This window comes from Cebus imitator, unplaced genomic scaffold (assembly GCF_001604975.1).
Source record: "Cebus imitator isolate Cc_AM_T3 unplaced genomic scaffold, Cebus_imitator-1.0 Scaffold145, whole genome shotgun sequence".
In the NCBI taxonomy this organism is placed as follows: Eukaryota; Metazoa; Chordata; class Mammalia; order Primates; family Cebidae; genus Cebus; species Cebus imitator.
In genome coordinates, this window is record NW_016107460.1 from 445,297 (window position 1) to 463,372 (window position 18,076).

At 37.9% G+C, this 18,076-nt stretch overlaps 1 protein-coding gene across 5 annotated transcripts in view; it reads left to right on the plus strand.

Moving 5' to 3' along the window:
• Positions 1–18,076, plus strand: part of WDFY2 (WD repeat and FYVE domain containing 2) — a 199,685-nt gene that overhangs the window by 102,083 nt on the left and 79,526 nt on the right. For 4 of the 5 annotated variants that reach the window (XR_005202480.1, XM_017542455.2, XM_037743440.1 and 1 more), the window contains one exon: positions 2,602–2,675. The exons of the other annotated variant lie outside the window; for it this stretch is intronic. Coding sequence is in view for 3 of the 4 variants with exons in the window: in XM_017542455.2 (XP_017397944.1) it covers positions 2,602–2,675 (74 nt within the window). In the remaining variant the exon portion in view is untranslated. The remainder of the gene's footprint in view (positions 1–2,601; positions 2,676–18,076) is intronic. 5 annotated transcript variants of the gene reach the window in all.

Here is an 18,076-nt window from a genome sequence, read left to right on the forward strand (position 1 = left end):
GCTGGGATTACAGGCATGCACCACCATGCCCAGCTGATTTTTTGTATTTTTAGTAGAGATGGGGTTTCACCGTGTTGACCAGGATGGTCTCGATCTCTTGACCTCGTGATCCACCCGCCTCGGCCTCCCAAAGTGCTGGGATTACAGGCGTGAGCCACCGCACCCGGCCCAGCAGTTGTTTTGTAGTTTTCCTTGTAGAGGTCTTTCACCTCCTTGGTTAGGTATCCCAAATATTTAATTTTACTTTTTGCAGCTACTCTAAAAGAGGTTGAGTTCTTGATTTGATTCTCAGCTTAGTCATTGTTGGTGTATAGCAGAGGTACTGATTTATATACATTAATTTTGTATCTTGAAACTTTGCTGAATTCGTTTATTATAGGAGCAGTCCTTTGCTTTTAATTCTGGTGGTGTTTCTTACTATGCATAAAATGATTTGAACCAATAGGGTGAAACTGTCTTACAGTTTCTATATACAGTTAGTTTCACAATGTATAAGTTTTTAAAATTTTTTGATGGCAGCAATAATACCTTATATATCATTGTAGGACAGGCCTTGAACATAGTAATAGTAAGCATTCTAAATTTTTCTTGAAAGAATAACAAGAAATACAGGAAATTGGGGGGAAAAACAAGGAATAAAGGAATGGCAATGAAGATCTAAGAGTAGCCTATGCTTTTTGTATAAAAGTATTTTAAATTACATTCAAAGTTCAGTGGATTTTCTAATTATAGCATAACTGGATATGGACTTTGGAGGAAATCACACAGGAAATACTTTCAGATGGTCAAGTGGGCAGCTAAATGATAAGGTTGTTCCTGGCTAGTCACTAGCCCCTTGGGGCTGAAATAGAGTTTTGCTTCATATGCTCATACTTATGGCTTCATAAATTGTGACATACTTGAAATTAATTTTAACAGGAATAGCAAAATAAGAGCAAAGACTGTTATAGAAATAATCTTACCACTTGAACACAAGAAGTTTTTTTATGTATACTGTACTTTTATATGTGTATGTACTTTACACAGTTGTAATCACAGTGTATTTTTTTCTTTAGAATTTTTTCAGCTAACATGATAATTTTCCATGAAATTATTAGATTTTAATTCTTCACACATGTTATGGGATTTTGAGACCTGGCATCTTAGTGTTGTATGGAAATTGTGCCAACATAGTTTACAGGTCAAGGGCAATAAAACTGACTTTCTTAGGGCAGCGTATTAAATATCATTTGATTGCTGTTTTCAGCGTGTACTCTTGGGAATCTGGTTTTATTTTGTAGCCAAGTAGGAAGAAGTCCGTTGTACTGGTAGAAGTTTTAGGGGGAAATTGTTTTTAGTATGTTTTTATTTTCTGAATCTATCATGAGAGAAAATGAGAAAAAGCTAAATTTCAGTTTAGAAGATCTTTTTGTTGTTTTATTCAGGGCCCTTTTATAGAGAGTGAAAAATATGTTTCTAAGTGATATGTTTATGAAGTGACTGTCAGTAGAACTTGAAGTTCTTTTCTAGTTTAAAAATAATCTAAGTTGGCTGTTTGAAAATGGGACTGTATGTTTGAATGATGTCTTTGAACCTTTTCCAACTGTTTCCTGTGTTACCTTGGGTAAAACATCTAATCATAACTGTGAAAAGTAGGAATAAAAATATTTGATGCTGATTGTTATTATGGTAATAGTTCATGGATCTACGTGGCTTCTGTGAATATGAAGGGAGACATATAAAAACTGTGTTGGACTCTTTAGAATAACTATCAAATATTTCAGTATTGGGTAAATTGTCAAAGACTACATTTTTATGAGCAAACATAGATTGAGAAGGCAGGGGCATACGAGCTGAATGTGTAGTAAGCACTTGTTGACCACACATGGCTTCCAAGCATACTTAATTTACTTAGGCCCAGGTGTCCTCAGGCAGTCAGTCTTGTGGAACAGGGAGACCCAGATCAGTCCTGGGTGTACTGACTCACCTGGTCTCTTTACTACAGTGTCTAGCCCTGTGATGAGTTGGTTCTTTTTTAGATTGAGACAAATCCATCTCAGCCATTTTTAATCAGCAGACTTCAGCATACCCTCAAAGGCCAAGAGCAAAAAATTCCTGTTAATTCACACACCCCAAATCAATTCTGAATCAAAAAATAGACTGTATACTCATATGTGTATGTGTCTGTATGTGGGTGGGGAGGGTGGAGGGATAATAAGATCTTTCTTTTGTTTGTCTAGTTCGAAAGGATAGGCTATTTCTATTTAAGATGGAATTGGAGTGGTACAGAGAGAGTGGTAACAGAAACATTACATAGCACAAAGTATTGTTAATCTAGTCAAGCATATTTAGACTCCATACTGACAGAACCAGCCAAGACCAAGCCCCTTGGAACTTGTCCAGTTTGAGAATATCTTGTTATATTCATTAAAAGGATAACTCAACAACTATGGGGTGGCTGTAAAATTACTGTTTTTATTTTTTGGTAGGTGGGTGTTAAATGAAATGTTTTCCAGAAGATAGTGGGGAAAATACAGCTCCACGCTTTTAGCTAGTTAGGCATGCCTGAATCGATGAGAATCATGGTTTTGTTAATTTCATCAACATGTTCATTTCTTTCAGCTCCATGTTCATGCATGTCTTTTAACCCGGAAACAAGAAGACTGTCCATAGGTCTAGACAATGGTACAATCTCAGTAAGTACACGTAAATAAGATTTCCAGTTGAAATACTTCCCTTCTTGTGGAGTATGTATATGTATTTATTAGTTTTTTCAAATTAACAGAATAATTTTCTTGCTAAGTAGAGTGAAAATTGCAGCATAGCAAATTATGTTGAGGTAAGAGATTCTAATATAGGGAGAGCTATTATCAGTATCCACTTAAGTGCTGACAAAGTTCAGCTTGACCTACCCTGTACACAGTGGCTAGGATGGGGGCATTCGGAGGCTAGTGAGTAAACTTCATGAATCTGCATTAGCAAGAGCAAGCTGTGCTACTAGTGGCGTTAATCAGATGGTTAATCATGGTGCCTTAAGCTTTGCCACGTAAGCAACTGAACAGGAGGAAAATGCTTTCCCTTATGTCTGCAGGTCTGATCTTGTCTTTGATACTCTGTGTTCTTTTTCTCTTCCTTCTGCTTCTTGTTTTTTTTCAGCTCCATCTAGCATCTGAATAGAATTCTGTAAATTTGTATGAATTTGTGAAAACAGCATGGAGTCTAGATTTAGTCTATAGAGTAGATCCACATAAATATTAGACCCTTTGATTACAGATGTTGGAGGAACTAAAGTGATTAAAGATTGGAATTTTGGGTTTTATTCACCTACTTAATCTTTCTACATATTATGTTTCAACTAGTATATTAATAGTAACATGACTGATCTGGTCAATTCTCCATTTGGTAAATTATCCAGCATTGCTTTTAGTCCTGGGCGAGAGAAGTCCTGCTTCAGAACCCATGAATTAGAAGGCCCTGTTTTTTTCACACTTCCCCATAGGGTGAAGGATCTGAGGGGCCAAGGGGATGTGATCAGCCCAAGTCCTCCCTGTCTCCCACTTCATCCTCCCCCTACCAAGACTCTGGAATTTCCTGCCCCCAAGCTGCTTAGAATCTGCTTCCAAAGTGTTCACTGGCCTTTTTCCTGGATCTGTCCTTAGATAAAATCAGTGAGTATGCTTTTAGGCCTGAGAGGTGGCAAAGAGGTAGCAGTTTGTGGTAGACAGGATGTCCACACTTGAATGCAAGGCCCCTCAAGGTCTTGACAAAACTGGGGAACAAAAAGAGAAGGGAGTAGGCTAGCCCCAGTGTCACCACAATACAGCATGGAACTTCAAGGAGTCTAAGAATTCTGGATTTGAACCTGTACCTCCAGCTGGTGAAAGGTGTATTTGTCAAGATTGGAAGATGAGACCATATTTTATTTACTAGTTCAACTGGACTTGTAACTTTTAAATATGTAAACATGGAACTTGGGCCTCTATTTGTAATCTTGCCCCAGCCCCTGCAAATGTTACTGGGTCTAAACTTTTCTATTTGATCTTTAGTCACAACATTTGCTTGATGGCCTTTTTGGAACTATTAATAATATTGTTAAATATAAATCAGCCTATTGACAGGTATTTATGAAATTTCTGTAATATTCAATACATTTGGTAGATCTGTAAACTCTGTTTCTTAGGTGGATAGAAGTTTATGATACAAAGTTGTCTAAGGAGAGCCATTTTAAAAAGGAAGAGTATGTATGAGATAAATTTATTTTTAAAAGATAAAGGGAGATCATTGGATTATTCAGTGGACTTCTGAAGTGTTCATTGCAAAGGAAATCTGAAAAGATGAGCTGAGATCCCTCCATTACCCAACAGTTATAGGATAGTGTCCATTACGCTCACTGTCCGTGAAAAGACTTAGGTTTATATATAACATAGGAGTGGTTTGTTGCAGTTTTGAAATCAGTGTAGGTGTTAATGGATACTGATAAATTTGGCTTTGAAGGCAAGAAAGATGAGCAAAGTAAGTTATGGAGAATTCTAGCTATTTATTGTATGTAAGAGGAGAAACCACCTTAGCCATTATTTAATGTTTAGTAAATGAAACTGCCAGAGAAGCAGAATATGAATCAGGGCCTATCTTTTCAAGTATGTCAGTATACAGTTGAGATATCAAACCTTAACTTACTCCAGTCTTCTGAAGAAGATTGAGGGACCCTAGCTTATATGAAATAATTTCCTTAAAAGTACGACCTTTGTATCGTTGAGGAAAATGGGTTACACACCCTACCTCTTCTCATCTACAGAATTAGAACAAGTTCTAAGTTAGCAAAAGGTACACTGACAGAACAGCATGTTTAAGGTTCAGGATTCTCATTGATCACTACAATAGCAGGCTCTTTACTGAAAATACTTAGTCTCAGCTGTTTAATAATTTACTTTTTAGACATGAGAAATCCTAGTCAGAGACTATATATTCTGTTTCCTGAACATAGCCAATAAATTTTAAGAAGAAATAGTGGTTAACCTATTTGAAAACTAAGAAAGTGCGAAATCAGAAAATAACATCATTATTTCACTTGATTTTACTGAATAAAAAGAACACATTTTGTAAGATATAAGAGACAAACTTATGCAGCTAAGTAGTGAATTAGAGATGAAGTAGAGATAAGACATAGAGACCATTCTTTCAAAAATGTGGCCACAAAGAACAGGAGGAGGGAGAGCGTGAGCAGTGGAGCAGGGTCTGGTAGGAGACAAGCAGCAAGAGGGTCCTGAACAATGTGGGAAAGTTAGCTGTGGGAAAGAATGGGGACAGTTGAGAGAGAAGGAAAGGAGAGAGGAATGTCATTCAGTTTTGAGATATAGGAGAGGAATGCCTTTTACTTTTTCCTGTGAGCTAGCAGGTGAGGTCACCTACTAAGGGAAGCTAAAGACATGGGGTGAGAGTAAATTTTCCTGTCTCTGCCTTTTGCTCTTTCTGATGATACAGCCCAGAATCCCTCTCTGCCATCTTGATCTATAAAGTTGTAATTATTTTTCCCACCTCATTCAAATGTTATCTTTTTGTTTGTATTTTTATTTTTGGCGATGGTTCCTGAGCCCTACCAATGGAAATTAGTCACACATGGTACTCAGTAGGTTAGCTATGTTGTATTGTGTATTTAAATTCTGCTTGTGAAGTGTTTTTAAGTCTGTCTCTTCCATTAAACTGTTGGGTGTTGAAGAGTTGACTAGTCTTTTATTCATCTGTCTTCCTGGTAGATCTTATTGTGACTCCTTGTACAAATCGGGAACTCAGTGAATAATTTGTTAAATAGTTTATTGATTAAAGTACAAGCACTATTATTATTTAATATAGCTGATTGTAATAAGCACTTGCTTAAATTCTAAGATAGTTTATTTGTACAATTCTTTTACCATTCAAAATGTTTTTCAAAATAGAATGACCTTCTGTAGGGGAAAAATTTATGCCAATAGTTTAATTTATCTTGAGCTTTTTCAGAAATGTCTTCTGTTTTAATAGAGAAGTCAGTCAGATTGTGCTAACTGCTAATCATGCTGAAGTAAACCTTTAAACTTTCAATTTTTATGTCTCATGTATTTTAGCCAACTAACAAATATTTGAATATCAGCTTTGTGCAAAAGGTTATGCTCAATTCTAACATAGTGTGGCTTCTGTTCTCAAAGTATTTATTTTTCAGTTAGGGAGTTAAAATGAAAAATGAAGTTATGGAATAAGCAACGAAAAGTAAACAAATAATCTCAAAAGTACCGTTACACCAATGAGTGTGGTGTTGGCAGATGTCAGAAGACAGTGGGAGATAATGGTCTAGGATGGCTCCCTGGAGACTGGATGTGAACTGGATTTAGAAGACTGGCTAGGATTGGATTAGCGAAGATGGGAAAGTAGGGTATTTCGGACAAAGTTAATGGAGTAGGGGGAAAAAACCCCAAAATCGTGGAGGTGCCAAAGGACCAAAGATGTTTGGAGAGAAATAAACCAAATTGGTAAGAGGATTAATGGCTATCCTGAAAGCCTTGATTCAGGATGAGTGGTAAGCGTTATGTATGGTAAAGGAACTGGATCCGTAACATGGAAGATTCGATAATTGACTGATGAGGAAATATCAACACAGCAGTAAAGAATTTTCCATTAAACTAATTTTCACCAACCCTACTGAATAATTGATATAGGATAGTATAGGGTGGATGTATATATCTTTACAAATATTTATTTTCTTCTTCATCAAAACTTATAAGGAGCCAGAAGTTTTATTAATATCTTGCTAAGATAAATGCATGGTCATTGAAGATTTTTTGAAAAAGGACTTAAAATGGTAAAAATCTCTGTTCTCTGAAGATTAATCTCATGTATGTGTTATGGGAAATTTGATTGGGATGAGAGGATTGATCGATAAATGGTCAGCATTCAGAATGGTGATTATTATATAAAAGTAAATGATATTGACTGTATGGATTTGTTTTGGTAGTTCTTGTGATTGTAATTATTATACTCTTACAGTATATAGTTCACGTGAGTTACCTAGTATGTTAGTTTCCTAGGGCTGCCATAACAGTACCACAGATTGGGTGGCTTCAAATAGCAGTTTTTCTCTCACGGTTCTGGAGCCTGCAGTCTGAAATCAGGGTGTCAGGGGGGCCATGCTCCTTCTGAAAGCTGTAGAGCATTCTTCTTTGCTTTTTCCTAGCTTCTGGTGGTTGCTAGCAATCCTTGGCATTCCTTCGCTTGTGTGTTGTCACTCCAGTCCTTGCCTGCATCTTCACATTGCCTTCCTTTCTGTGTCTCTGTGACTTCACGTGGACTCCTTTAAAACAAACAAAACAAAACATGTAGTCTCTTTCTGTTGCCCACACCAAAGAGTAGTGGTGCAATCATGGCTCACTGCAGCCTTGAACTCCTGGACTCAAGTGGAGGCTGGGGCTATAAGTGTGCACCAGCATGCATGGCTCATTTCATGGATGTTTATTTGTTTGTTTTAGAAACAGGGTTTTGCTTTGTTGCTCAGGCTCCAGTGCAGCGGCGCAATCATACCTTACTACAGCCTCAAAGTCCTAGGCTCAAGTGATCTTCCCGCCTCTACCTTCCAAGTAGCTGGGACTACAGATGTGCACCACCACACCTGGCTAATGTTTTTGGGTTTTTTTTTCATAGATGGGGTATCACTATGTTGCCTGGGCTGGTCTGGAATTCCTAGGCTCAAGGGATCCTCCCACCTTAGCCTTCCAAGTAGCTGGGATTACAGATGTGAGCCACTCTGCCTGGCTCCACGTTACCTTCTTATGAAGACCCCAGTCATTGGATTTAGGTCTCCCCCAATCCAGTATGATCTTGTTTTAGTTACATCTTGCAAATACCCTCTTTCCCAAATAAGATCACATTCTGAGATTCTGGGTGGACGTGAATTTTGAGAGGATATTATTTAACTCAGTACACCTGGTAATATTGTATCTCCTGTGTTTCCCTAACAGTGCTAAAACGGTTTTCTTAATGTAAGACATGATGTCTTCAGGAAGAAGTATCCAAGGATATTATTAGAAGATGGTTCAGAATCCTCTTGTGGGAGATAAGAAAATATAATTGAAAGGGACCTTCTTCTGCAGCTGATGCCACTATCTTCTAGATTAAGTGATACCTTGAATAGGTCCCATGGCAGGATAATGGTGGCAGAGCTAGGACTTCCCTGAGCCCTGGACAAATTTTCTTTGTATTATACCAGGCCAATTTCTTCATACAAGTAGGACAGCACAGCTGCAAGGAATTGCCCTAGGGTATTCACTAGTGAATTAGGAGTGAGCTTGTGTTATTCTATGTATCCAGCCACTTTTAAGAAATGTGTGTAGGGTCGGTGGGTGGGGGGTGGATTTTCAGCATTTAATCTAACAAGGTGTTTTGGATGAGTTGTTCATTACCATGGATTATAATGAGCCTATGGGGAACTGAACCCAAATGATATGAAGAGCATGTTCTATAGTGTTGACAAGTGGCCTCTGAATAAAGCACTTCAGCTGTACCCAAGCAAGTTGACTGTACAGTTAGTTCACTCCTGCTGGAGAGAAAGTCTTGAAAATTTTCACCGTAATCAGCTTCAAAACAGCAGTGTAATAGTTGACTTTCTCTTCTTCAGTCATCATGATGCATTCCAAGTTTTGTACTTACAGAATTGATGTTGCTTTTGGAATTTTCTGTTTTCCAGGATTTCTAGTGTGATACCATTTATGAGTAATATCCTAATCATGAGGGTATAGAAGGTGAATTTGAAGAAAATTTCAGGAAGTTCTGTGTTCAGGGAAATCTAGGCCTGGAATCTATGGGCCCTCCTCCTTTTAAACTGTTTCATAACCCTGCCATTATTTATGATTCTGTCATTATACCATGGTTTCTATCACAGAAGACCAGCATTTCTGAGTCATTTTATCATTCTGAGTCACTGGACTTCCTAATGTGAGGAGTTCACTTTACACAATGTTAAGTAGCCATCTTCTTCTGAGTTTGTGCTAAGTTACAGTGAATTTACACATATATATATTACATATATAAAATATGAAAATATGCATATTTTAATACTATAGGTATGGAGCTATGCTTAGCAGGAAAATAGGATGCTGACAGTCCACTTACTTACTATTTATTCATTTAATATCATTTGCTGAAGGTGGTTTTATCACCTTGATATTTGTGTGGATCAAAGACCTCTCAAAAACTAACCTTCTCCCTCAGGTATATCATTGTACAGGTAACCCTGTCATCTTCTACTCAGCACCTACATTTTGTCTAAAAATTTGGTCAAGCAGTCATGAATGCAGATGCCAAGAGCATTTTTTGACCTGAGATTAATTTGCGGCACTTCCATTGCAGTTGTGAAATTTCAAAGGCCTTCTTGAACCAACTTTTAGACGAATTCTATAGCGTGAATACCCATACAATCACCCAGATTGTTCTGTGTTTTGAATTAGTTACTGAAGAGATTCAGTAGATTGGGTGCTGGATTAAAATCATTTATACACCATCTACAGGAGTTATCTTAGCCACATCAACCCAGCACATCTACACTTCAGAAAGGCAATGGCTGGGAACTGATGAGGGTATTATGTTCCAAGCTACTTTCCCTTTGTCCTAGGAACTTTATATCTAAATGTCTTTCCCCTGGAATAATCACTGATATAATTATTTTATTGATCAAATATATTCAGCATAAACTCCGCAAGGCAGGGACTGTGTGCACTTGACTCTGTTACAATCTGGCACTCAGTACAATGTCCATGAGTTTTAAGTGCTCTGTAAATATTTATAGACTGAATTAATGAGTGAGTAAATGAATGAATATAGTTTATTGATTGATATTATATAGAGGCTAAAAGCACAGGCCCAGGAATCAGATTGCTTCTACTCCCTCAAGTATCACTCTGGGCAAGTTGCTTTACTCTCTGTGCCTCAGTTTTCTTATCTGTAAAATGGGAATAATGGTTGTATCTATTTTATAGGGTTGTTATCAGGACTATCTGACATAATACATGGAAAGCTCTTAGAACAGTCCCTGTATTTATCAAATGCTTCATAAATAATAGCTCTTGTCCGTGTCATTGTCGTCATCATCAGTAGCAGCATCTCCCATTTACAGTAACTGGGAAGCCTGGTTGAAGTCTATGTCATGAGCATTTAGTGGGCCAGTTCCAAGGGGAGAAAATATCTTAGTTATGGCATATTCCTTAGGATAATTCAACATGCTTCTTGCCCCATCTTCAGTCTTTGCTAATGAATCACAGTAATTTACCAGTGATTTGCAAAAACATGGACTGTCAGACACTATTTTTTCTGCAGAAGAGTTCCTTATTCCAAGTTGTTGTCATTTGAATCTTCATCATCCTCAAGAAAAGGAGTTGGGCTTGGAGAGATGTACAAAGTACTGAAGATGCTTTGAATGGATGACTGGAGAAGATGTAGCAAATTTGTCATCACAAGTGACTCCCTCATTTTAGTGGATTGAGAATGTGGAAGAAGGAAAAGTTGAAAGCCTTTAAGGGTTAAATTGCTTTCTATTCCTTTAGGAATTTGGATTTTATGGATCAATGTCCAGAGACCTATTGTGGTCCTACAACTTTTAAAATCAACAGTAGTAATCAGTCTTGTTGGTATCAAAATTATTTTCTTAACCATTTCCATCTGGAAATTTGGGAATATTTTTTGTATATACAAATATTTTGCCAGTTTTTACTTTGAGTTCATGTTTTATACAAACTTGAGGTAAGCCATGGTTCTCATATCACTGTCATTCGTATTGCAAGGTTTCAAGCCCAGGTGGGCTGGTGTGTGGCATTTTACTGCTAATCTCTTTGAAGGCATTCCTCTCAACAGTACCTTGACAACAGCAGAGTCATGAAACATACCTCTAGAGAACCATCTGACATTTATTCTTTTGCTGTAAAGCTTGAGAACTCACAAGAGCCAAAATGCATGAAGGAAGCAGCTATTCTTTTATAGTCCCTGTGGCTGCTGAACTGCTGTCACCTGTTGTTGCTCCACCTGCTGTGTGATCTGAGGCAGTCTTGGCCAAAGGCTGCCCCCTTGCTGGCTAGATGCTTACGTTAGCAGAGGGGAGTGGTATTCAGTATATCCTAGTCTCTGGGGTTTAGTGCTGGTTTAAATGCTGGGCTTGTATGTCTTTGCTTGGCTGCAGTTGGATGCTACAGTGACCCAGGGTGGTGGAAACCTGAGCAGTTTTTCTTTCTGAGATATATGCTCTTCCTTATTTATTTACTTCTCCTCCCGCACTAAGCCTTGAATGCAGGCTCCACACCTCACTCTTCTGCAGCTTCACCTCATTATAGATGAAGGAATAACTCTTCTCTTAGTTACCAGTGAATGTTTTACATTTTTATAAACACATACTCATTTAGTGTAGGAAGACAACCATCAGTATTAGACCTTAAGCTCATTGGAGCGAATTGCACAGTTGCAAAAAGACTTCTAACCATATTGGCACAAAGAATAGAACAGCATTTCCATCTGTAGCAATCATGGAGGTCTAGCTTGTTTCCTGAATTGGAGAAGTCAAAACATTAGGGCAGCTTCTTCAGCCCAGAGCTATTGTTATGGGTAGGAAAAGAAAGGAGCCAAAAATATGCCTTTCAGTGGATTGAGTGGTATCTTGGTTGAGTATTTGGTGTGGTCTTTTAAGTTTAGTAAACGCTGGGTTCTCTCCAGATTTTTCTGTTGGTTCTTTTTTCTCCATCAGAGTCTTAGATGTGGATCACACACACACACACACACACACACACACACACACACAAAGAGTATGCAGCAGGAGGGCAGAACCTTCGGGTTAAGATAGAGTTAAGCCACAGAACCTGTGGCTTAATTATCCTATACCTGCAGTTCTCAAGATGGTGCCCCATTCTGTTCTCCTGAGAGTGAGATTGCACTCCAGTTAGCATATTCTAAATAGAAATAATTCTCTTTCCCCCCAAATAGGCTCTTCTCTGTTCCTTCAGTAAATGTCATCAATGAGTAACCCCAACCAGAAATATGACCCACATTTTTCCTCTAACCTCACGGTGTCAGTGCCCATGGCCTGCTGACTTAGCTCAGAGCTGTCTCCAGACTCTGGCCCTCTTTGTCTATTCCCACGAGTACTTTTGAAATTTCTGTCTCTTGCAGGTTTGCTTGGATTGTTGCAATAAGCCCTAGATGGTCAAACTGCCTGTTATCTTTAGTATCCTCTAGCTACTCCGCCATCAGATATCCAGAGTTCTATACACATTTCCCAGTGTATAACACTTAACCACTTTTAGAAGAATGAAGCTCAAAGCTTCATTCTCCCCCTTTGTCAGCCTCACCTGTCACAGCTTTCCCACCAAACATCAAACTTGTTTGGTTCAGACATCCATGCCTGTGTACATGCAATCCTCTACCAAAAATAGATGTTCTCCTTCACTGACCTCCTGCTGCCCCTATGGAACTTCTCTCCTACCTTCAAGAATTAGCTGTAAGCCCCAAATCCATTCTTATGAGAAGCCTGCCCTACTACAGGACAGGGGTGAAAGATCTTTGTAAGAATTCTTACAACCCTTAGTTCAAATTTCTACTTTAGTATTTATGTATCATTAGATTACATGTACCTTTCATTTGTATAATTTTGTATTAAGTAAGGTATATATACAGTTGACCTTTGAACAATGTGGGGATTAAGGGCACTGACTCTCTCCTCATGCAGTTGAGATTTTGAGTATAACTTTTGATTGCCCAAAAACCTAACTACTAATAGCCTACTGTTGACCAGAAGCCTTACTGATAGCATAAGCAGTCGGGTAACATGTTTTGTATGTTATATTTATTGTATACTGTAGTGTTACAATAAAGTAAGCTGGAGAAAAGAAAATGTGACTAAGAAAATCATAAGGAAGAAGTATGTTTTCATTAAATGGAAGTGGATCATCATAAAGGCCCTCATTCTCATCCTATTCACATTGAGGAGGCTGCTGAGAAAGAAGAGGGGTTTGTCTCGGGTGGCAGAGGTGGAAGAAAATCCATGTATAAGTGGACCTGTGCAGTTCAAACCCGTGGTTCAAGGGTCAGTGTAGTCCCCAAATGTGTCTAGTAAGTAATAGTTTCCTTGTTTTCTTTATCTCCATTAGCCAGAGCAACTTGGAGTTAGGAAACATGCATTGGCATTTCCAATACCCAGTAGAGAGCCTTGTGGAAATTGGAATCGCGATTTCTTTGAATGAATAAAAGCCAAACCAGTTTCCTTTGTGTTTTCATCCATAAGTTCATTCTCCTTTTACCTTCATTCTTATAGTCCAGTCATCTTACAGAAACCCTTTCTTGCCAACAGTTTGTTATGGAAGCAATTGTTTTATTCTCTTCCCTCCCTTTATCAGGTAGAGCTTTCTCAGAGTTTGTGGGAGAAATGATTGTTGTTAACATACCTTGTCTTCATATAGCAAGAGCAGATGTGGTAGTGGTTGATGTACGAACTTTGCTCCCATAAAGGCCTGTATCTGTATTCGAGCTCTTCCATCTTCTAACTTGATAATCATGAACAAGTTGGTTAACTTCACAAACTCCTCAGTTTACTCATGGTTGATTGAGGGTGATCTGTGCCTCATGGGGTTGTTGTGAGGATTACATGAGGTAACGTTTAAAGGTCTTGGCACTCAGTAAGCCCTCAGTAAGTGGTAATTATTGTTTTCACGGCAGAAATTGTATTCATTTCAGTAGTAGGTGAACTTTAACTTACTTTTTGATAAGGTTAATTTTATCTGAAATTAAAGAGTAGCATTTTTTACACAATTATTTGCCACATCAGGTTTAACAATAATGGTTTTTAAACTGGTTTCTTCGTGTGTGTCATTTTTGACATACATAAGATTGAGTTTTACATGTACTATTGGCTTTCTTTTAGTGCTCATTACTTGCTAAATGTGTATTTCTGTTTGAATAATGTTCAGGACTGAAAGTATATCAATTTAAATCCAGAAAAAGAGATAATTATAGCATTTTAGTATGGAGACCATGGTTATAAACAGCTTGAAAAAGCAACATATTGTTGTGTTTTCTATTAACCCAAGAAGTAAAGCATAGTTAATACTGAAATTTGAGTCAAAAGTATGTACTGTTCTGTTTTTCAGTATTGATTAGGAAAAGTAATAGCTTAGCAATTAGGCTCTCTTTTTTTGTTCTCTTATTATTTGAATGTCTGGTAATTGCACGTATTTTCATTCCAAACTACTGTGGGTAATATTGAACCCTCAATTGAGAAATCTGGTTCCTACTTTCAAGACTACTATTGATGAGCAAATTGTTTAATCTTTCTTTGATGGCTTATCTAAATGAAAACACTAATGTCACACTCATTTATTGTAACCATCACTGAAAAAAATTATACTGAATATTTTATAGTATATTATGCATTAATATTTTCATATATTTAAAATATATTAATAGAGAACTATGTAAATTAATATAAAACAAAATACTTTTATTCAATTTTTAAAATATATATTGAACACCTACTATGTGCTAGTCAGTGTTCTAGGTACTTGAAATACATCAAAATATACCCCCCTTTGCTGAAAAACCCCTCCCCTTATTTATGTTGCATTTAGTAATCTCTATATAAAGAAGTTATGTTATAATCTATATATGTTAGAAGGTTATAGAAGTGATACATGCTATGGGGAAAAATAGAACAGAGTAAGGGGGATTAGGAATGTGAGCATGAGGTAGAGGGAATGGATGCTGGTAGGTTAGGCTTCATTGAGAAGATACCATCTGAGCAGAAGCCTCAAAGCTTGGAGGAATGAGTCTAGTGTTTGCCTGGGGAAGAGTGTTTAAGGCAGAGTAACAGTCAGTACAAAAGCCCCACAGCAGGAGTGTTTATAATAGTAGTACAATTAAAATCCTGACTTGATTTTTGTTTTTTAAAAAACCAAGGAATATTATTTCTTTTTAATATTTATTGATTACCTATCATATATTGTGTATTAGGAAAAATGTTGGACATGTAGGGGAGATATATTAGGAAAACAACTCCATTCCTCAAAATCTATAAGGAGAGATAAAACGATCTGATCATTGATAGCTTTCATTTAATGCAGATTGTGTTGAATAGCCTAAAAGAGCTACAGAGTCTCTTGAAAATCAGCATGGAGAGCTCCATCCTGCCTAAGGTGATTATATGAAAGCAGACCATTCAGAAGGATGGGTTTGAAAAGTGATGGAGATTGGGGAAATGAGACAGATCAAAGGCTAAGAAATGGGGATGTGCAGGTCACTGTCGAAACATAAATGTAGTTCACTTGAAAATGCATTGGAAGGGGCTTGGATTCAAGAAGGATGGTAAGGATCTGATGGCTAGATGTGTAGGAGAAATTGAATGGGGAGAAGGGATAGTTGGCAAAAATAACTCCCAACCAAGCTTATGTTCAGTCAGTACACAGTTGATGCTGTCTGCAGCCAGTAGCTGTTCTGCTTTGCCAGTGTCCATGGCAGACCATTTGGTCCTGCTTCCATGTGTCAGACATGGGTAACAGGGATCATGATGGAGGCATTAGTGGTGTGGTGCTTTCTGCTTATTTTCTTTTCCTTTTTTTTTTTTGGAGATGGAGTTTTGCTCTTGTTGCCCAGGCTGGAGTGCAATGGCGCAATCTGGGCCCACTGCAGCCTCCGCCTCTCAGGTTCAAGCGATTCTCCTGCTTCAGTGTACTGAGTAGCCCGGATTATAGGCATACACCACCACACCTGGCTAATTTTTGTATTTTTAGTAGAGATGGGGTTTCTTCATGTTGGTCAGGCTGGTCTCGAGCTCTCAACCTCAGGTGATCCAGTTGCCTCAGCCTCCCAAAGTGCTGGGATTACAGGCGTGAGCAACCGTGCATAGCTTCTGCCTATTTTTCTTTTGTATTTGTCATAATGCATCGTCACCTGGATTTTCTGAAGAGTGTAGTGGCTTCAGAATTTGCACTGTAATTTTTTTCTTTCCTCATAGAGATTCAATGAAATATTCTCCTAAGTTTCAACGTCAGTTTGAGGGGGCTCTTGGAGGTTTATGTGAGTCAAAAGATCAGTGGCTAAAAATATCAAGAGACAGACCCACATTTTAAGTGTGGGATATGCAACCTGCAACCAAGTAAGCCTCTGACCCTGAGACTTTTTCCTTAGTATCTCTAGACTTTCGTTTCCCTATGTAAAAAATGAGTCATTGTGCCGGGTAATCTCTAAGAGCCCTTACAAACTCTAAAACTCCACCAGATCCAAAACTTGGCAACCGAAGATCCAAACTTCTTTTACCAGCCGCTTTCCTGAGTAGAGAAACAGTAATTACCAGCCTCTTAACCATTAGGCTAAATATCATGATGTTAGGTATAAGCAGTTTTAAATTTCAGCAGGCAGCTTTTTTGTTCAGAATAACTTTCTCAAAAGTTTTGAGTCATTTGTTCTTTTTAAAAATAAATACCAGCAACTAGACTATCTAAACAGATCTCATGTCGTTTGCTATTTAATATTACAGCAGAATTTTTATTGTGTATAAATATTATTTAAAATACACAACACCTCTTTCACTGAAGGGTGGTGGGGGCATAGAATACTTCAGCTGGCAGCTTTCTTTGTGTTATACATCAGTATTCTGGCTTCAGATTTTGCCCATGAGCAGGATATTCTCCGGACACTGAGTAACTTCCAAGAGCATCTGTCCTTAAGATTCTGAAATTTGCCAGAGGCAGTCTTGAAAGTGGTTGCATCCAAACCTGTGTGTGTTTTCTCTTTTACCTTTTCCCTTCCATCCTCTTGGGAGGGATATTATTGAGAAGCCAACTGCATCTGGTTACTTGCCGTCAGTGTTGGGGGAATGGGGGTGGGAGTGTACAAAAACATGTTACCATTGATGAGAAAAGATGGTGACAGGTAAACTGTGAAGCATCCAGACAGACTAGAGGGGCAGCAGCCAGACAATTAAACTGTTCTTGTGTGGAGAAACCTTGAAATTGCTTTGTTTTGTGTGTTACGTGTATAAACCTGAATTTGAGGAAAAATTGATAGGAAGAGTTTGTGAATCTGAATTTGTCTCTTTGTAGGTGATACTTGAAATCTGGAGAGGCAAGCAGCTGCTATTGCTGCACAAACTCCAATTATCTTTTGTCTCTTATTTCTGATGCTTCCATGTAGTGTGGCATATGCCAGTCTTAGAAGTGTGACCTGGGGTTTCCTTTCCTTGTGGAGTTCGGAGCCTCAGTAGGGGATTTGTATGTGAGACATCCCTTCCCCCCACTTTTTAAAATACATGTGGTCAAAAAAGATTAGGCTCATAGACATTTGACAGGAGGGGAAAAGGCACCTACCCTCTGGGTTTCTGGGTTAAACAGTGTCCCATTGTTTGGTAGCCAGTGAAACCTCTTTTCATAATTATAAACAAACAATAATTCTTTGAACTCTGTAGCACATTTGCAGAATCTGAAATGAAGATTAAGCAAAGCCTAATGTCAAGTCATTCACTGAAACCAGTAGTTTTCAAACTGTGATCTGTGAGATGAAAGCTATTTTCATAATAATACTAAGATGTTATTTGCCTTTTTCACTCTTATTTTCTAAGAAATGTCCCAATTGTATGTAGAAGCAGAATGGGGATCTGTCTTCTGTTAAGCTACACATTAATGAGATTTGCTAAAATAGAAAACAATGCCACTCTTTTCACTAAATTTTTTGTTTTGTAAAAAATGGTTATTTTTAATAGGTTGTTATTTATATTAACATGTAATACATTTGCTATTGTCATTTTAATAAATTAATATTTTAAATTTTTCTGTTTTAATTTCTAACATGATATATTTTAATCAATACAACTCACATAAATAAAAGCACATCAGAGCCCTTAGTAGGTTTTTTGGCAGTAAAGATAACCTGAGACCCAAAAGTTTGAGAACTGCTGATTTAAACGAAAAGACAACCAAAGGGTGCAAGTTCCAGGCCACTGGTTGTTCAAGTGTGGAGACAGCCGTAAATAAGAGGCATAAATATCTTAGCGGGTCTTTTGTAGAGCCATTCTTATGGGATTTGACAGTTTGTGTGGGTTTTTTTAGAGCAGTTT